The sequence below is a fragment of the Quercus robur genome, chromosome 2, assembly GCF_932294415.1.
Source record: "Quercus robur chromosome 2, dhQueRobu3.1, whole genome shotgun sequence".
Taxonomy (NCBI): domain Eukaryota; kingdom Viridiplantae; phylum Streptophyta; class Magnoliopsida; order Fagales; family Fagaceae; genus Quercus; species Quercus robur.
Window position 1 is genome coordinate 66,494,669 of NC_065535.1, and position 4,764 is coordinate 66,499,432.

The 4,764-nt window shown below is 37.1% G+C and overlaps 1 protein-coding gene across 1 annotated transcript; it reads right to left on the minus strand.

Moving 5' to 3' along the window:
• Positions 1-3,782: 3,782 nt before the first annotated feature.
• LOC126702130 (uncharacterized mitochondrial protein AtMg00310-like) lies at positions 3,783-4,516 on the minus strand. The gene is made up of 2 exons (XM_050400775.1): positions 4,322-4,516; positions 3,783-4,217 (listed from the first exon to the last, which is right to left on the minus strand). Exons 1-2 carry the CDS (start codon positions 4,514-4,516, stop codon positions 3,783-3,785), a joined length of 630 nt encoding a protein of 209 aa, XP_050256732.1.
• Positions 4,517-4,764: the final 248 nt, after the last annotated feature.

The following is a 4,764-nucleotide window of genomic DNA, read 5'->3' on the forward strand; positions in this document are numbered from 1 at the left end:
TTGGAATATTAATTTATAGCTTGTTTATTCATATATGTTTTGGAATGTTAATTTATTTAGATTTGTGAAGATTATAGTTGCACGAATGACAAATGTGGATGTAAAAATTGTATTTTGAACAATTACTCAAACTATAGACAATGAATGATGATGGATAGATTTAATTATGTAAAGTTGTAATTTAAAAAAATTCTAATCATGAGTGTTAAAAGCATGATAAAATGAGTATATTATTATATATAAATATATATTTTTTTTATTTACTTGATTTTTGGTGATATAAGCATTTGATGATACAATTTTTTTGGATCCCAAGCTAAAAAGCTTGACTTAAGCTCGAGTTTGAGCTTGTCTTAACTAATTAATCAAGCCAAACCAAGCCGAGCTCAAGTTTTTTTGCACTCTCACGAGCTCAAGTTGAAGCATTGTTTTTAAGCTTGTCTCAAGCTCAAGCTCAAGCCAAGCTTGAGCATTTGATTTTTATTGACGAGCCAAGCTCAAACACACACTACTCGACAAAACTTGGCTTGTTTACAGCTCTAGGTACGGAAAGCCTTGCTAAAATTTTTTAATCTTATTTTATTAAACTTTTCTTTCTCTCTCCTTGTGTTTGCTGCTTCTCTCCTCTTCTTCTTCTTCTTCTTCTTCTTCTCTCTCTCTCTCTCTCTCTCTCTCTCTCTCTCTCTCTCTCTCTCTCTCTCTCTCTCTCTCTCTCTCTCTCTCTCTCTCTCTCTCTCTCTCTCTCTCAGGCAAGTCATCAATCTCACCAAGTTGTCCACCATGCTACACTGCTGAGCTTGCCGCTCTATCCACCAAACCCACACCGTCAACCTCCCACCTTTGGGCCTCCTCCCTCACCCACCTTCAGATCTCCAATTTTGGATCCCCACCTTCTTTAACAATTTTGGACCTCCACCTTCAAACCTCCAATGTTGGCTGGATCTCTCCCACCCTCGGTAAGCTGTTATGACAGTGGTTTAGGTGATAGATTTTGTGGTTGTTTGCTGTTTATTTATTTTTTGTGTGGTTGTGGATTGATTTTGATGGGTTGTGGTGGGCTAAATTTGGTATGTTGCGGTGGTTGTGGTTACAACGGTGGTGGCCGGTGGTTTGGTTATGGTGGTGGTGGGTGGGTTTTAGGTTATTTTAATTTGTTGTATATATTATTTAATGTATTGTATGGAAAAATAAAATATCTGATACAGGTGAATTGTAAAACAGTATATTAAAATTGATAAAGTAACTTTTTTGTGTGTCAAAATGACATTGTTTTAGCACAACTGATGTTGATACTCTAATAGTATGCAAAATTTATATGTGCTTAAAAAGCATCAAATCTCCCATCTCTTTCCTATATATATATATATATATATATATATAGACACACATTGGCGCTCAAAAAGTTGCTTTGCTTATTATTAATTGTTGGAAACTCACATGACTCACTGGCGCTCAAAAAGTTACTTTGCATATTATTAATTGTTGGGAACTCAAATGACTCATTTTTCCTCTCTATCTCTACATAAAACTGGTTTTACAGTTGTCTCACTTGAGCTAGTTAGCTTGACCTAACTCTAGTGGTCATAATCTTTGTTCTAGTGAGATCTTTATTCACTATAAATAGGCTTGAAAGAGTGAGATAGCTCTTGATCTCTCTCTAGTGAGATCTTCATTAACTATAAATAAAATTCTCTATTGTTGCAGTACCCAAAAGCCTCTCCTTAGAGAAACCCCAAATTATTCTTCCCTTCTTATGGCTCAACTTTAAAAAAATCTTCTTGCCTTTTTTTTTGCTCTCTATACACTCATTGTACATTTTTTTTAATCTTTGCACATTTCTCTCTCTCTCTCTCTCTCTCTCTTTCTCTGGTATTCATCACACACAATTATATCTTTATATTTATAATAACTCTAGCTGCCTCTTTTACCAAGTTCTCCTAGAATATCATCATTTCTAAAAACAATAGGATGTTTTGCTAGCGGCATGGTTTAATAAGCCATTGACTTAATTAAATTATGAGTTGCACTTGGTACACATGGACCCAACACAACCTCCCTTAAGTTTTATTGAAGTGACACTTCTTCCAAATGTTTCCTAAATAACGCTCCTCCCTTAAAGTTTGAATAAATGCAACATTTAGGTTTTCATTTACTTAAAATAGATTCTTATTAATTTATAAATACCTCAAAAGGAGAGTGCTATTCATCCATAAGTCTCAAGGGAGAAGATTGTCATTTCGCTCATTGTTTAGGTAATGGGTTTATTATTATTATTATTATTTATTATTTTAAGTTGTTATATTTCGTTAGTGAAAACAAGAGAACATGACTTAACTTGTTGCATTTATACAAACCTCAAGGGGAGTGTCATCTCTATTCAAAAGGTTGCATGGGAGAGTGTGTCATTTTTCTATAAATCTTAACAAAGGTGGTGTAGCTATCCATATATTAATTAGTAGGTAATATAGAAAACAATGATTAATTATTCATTAAAAAAAAGTGCAAACAATTATTATTTAGGAGTTTATCGCTTACAGGAAAATTGTTCATCATTAATTAGAAGTGGTTTTTATTATTTTTATTTTTTTAATTTTTATTTTTTTGAGAATCAATACCAAAAGCTTTATTAACTATGGCTGTGAAAATCAAGCTAAAGTACATCTGCAATCTCTGTTGGTACATCTACCATCCAGACTTGTAAAGAAGAGAAGGAATTTGCTTGTCTCGCAATTGAGTGATCTACAGATTATAGTGCCTCTGCACATGAGAATACGATAGGAAGGAGAAATGAGAGGCTAAATATCGTATATCATTTACAATATGACCAAATTGTGAAAGACTATGAGAGTTTGTGTTTAGAGCATTTATAAGAACCAGTGAGTCACCCTCTAAAACTCCCTTATTGAGACTTGTTTCAAGTGCCAACTCTATTGCATGTCTTGCTGCCAAAGCCTCCACTTCTATGGCTGTAGTGGGTAGGGGGATTTGCTGCGATAGAGACACCATAACCTGCTCCTCGTTGTTGGGGATTATCGCCCCAATTCCAGCATAATTCTCTGCCTTGAAGAGTGCCCCATCGAAATAAATTTTGTATTACAGGTGCTCTGGTGGCTACCACTAAGTTGGAGGTCTCCCCATAGGTAATACTGTGGAGGTATTATGTAGCGAAAAGTCTCGCAGTTTGCTGCGGGCTCGTTGTATGAGTTGTGCGAGAGTGTCACAGCTCTTGCCCAACCTTAACTCGTTTTTTCTCTTCCACAGAGCTCACACCACCATAGCAAACAGCTCTGGGTCCCTGTTTTCCTCTAAAATACAACCTATAAGGTCGACAAAAGTTGTCATTTGCCGTAGGTTGTACTGATTCCATGTTGGTACCGTGAGCCACAGTTCCTTCAGTTTCGAACAAGGATAGAGAGCATGGAGAATATCTTCATGCTATGATTGGTATTGATCACAGTAATCGGTAGTGATGATTTTTTGTCTCAATAAGTTTTGCTTTGTGGGAAGGGAGTTTTTTGCAGGTTGCCATATCAGATTTTTAACTTTGCTTGGTACCTTAAGATTCCATATACCTTGCCACAGTAGTTTGAGCAAATGAGTGTCGGACTATCCAAGTTGCTGATTTTGGTTCTCCATTTGTAGAAAGCGGTATCCAGTCTTGACAGTATATGCACCAGTGGCATTGTGAGGCCAGATTAGTTCATTGGGTTGTTCCGTATGGCAGAGAGGCATGTTCTTCACCACCATTGCCTCGAAACTCAATAGTGTGTCATCTATCAATGCTATCTTCCAACACCTGCATTCTTCATCAATGAAACTGTGAACCTTGGCTTCCACCAGACCTGCCACCCTTGGTGATAAAATTGTTGGTGAGTGCTTTTGAGGCATCCACCAATCTCCCCAAATTTAACAGACTTCCCATCGCCAATTCTCCATATTGATCCACGCTTAATAACATCCCTTCCTTTAATGACGCTTTTCCATGCATAGGATGCCAAACTTGGACATGTGGCTTCCATGATCGAACATTGTGGGAAAAATTTCACTTTAAAAATCCAGTAAAAAAGCGTAGATTTATCATGTAGGAGGCGCCAAGTTTGTTTGGCAAGCAACGCATCATTGAACCGTGATAGGTCCTTGAATCCCATACCACCTTGCACCTTTGGTTTACATAACTCTTCCCACTTAACCCAATGGACCTTTCGACTATCTCCTCGCTGCCCCCAACAAAAAATCTTCAAATAAGAGCTTCAATATCATGGCAAAAAGTAGCCGGGAGTTTAAAGCATGACATTGTGTACGTAGGGAGTGCTTGAGCAACCGCTTTAATCAAAATTTCTCTTTCGGCTTGTGATAGGAGTTTGCCTTCCCATCCTTGAAGCTTCTTCCACACTCTTTGCTTGATGTTGTCAAAGCTGTCCTTCTTTTTACGGCCTATGAAGCTTGGTAATCCCAAGTACTTTTCATATTGTTGGACCATGGGTACACCAAGAGCCTCTTTTATTGGAGTTTGCATCTGTTGGGAGGTAGATTTGCTAAAAAATAGAGTTGTTTTATCTCTATTTATTTGTTGTCCAGATACTCATTCATAAGTGGCTAGAATCTCCAAGAGCTTTTCACACTCGTTTATTTTTGCCCTGCAAAAAATAAGGCTGTCATTTGCAAAAAGAAGATGTGTTAGTTTGGGTGCACTTCGACAAATAGAGACACACCTTATATCTCCATTCTCCTCTGCCTTTCTTAATAATCCATGGAACCCCTCTG

Coding starts and splice junctions, on each gene's coding strand:
- LOC126702130 (XM_050400775.1), bottom strand. CDS start 4,516: ATGCAAACTCCAATAAAAGAGGCTCTTGGTGTACCCATGGTCCAACAA. Junction 4,218..4,321: donor GAGAAATTTTGATTAAAGCG/GTTGCTCAAGCA, acceptor TGTTGGGGGCAG/CGAGGAGATAGTCGAAAGGT.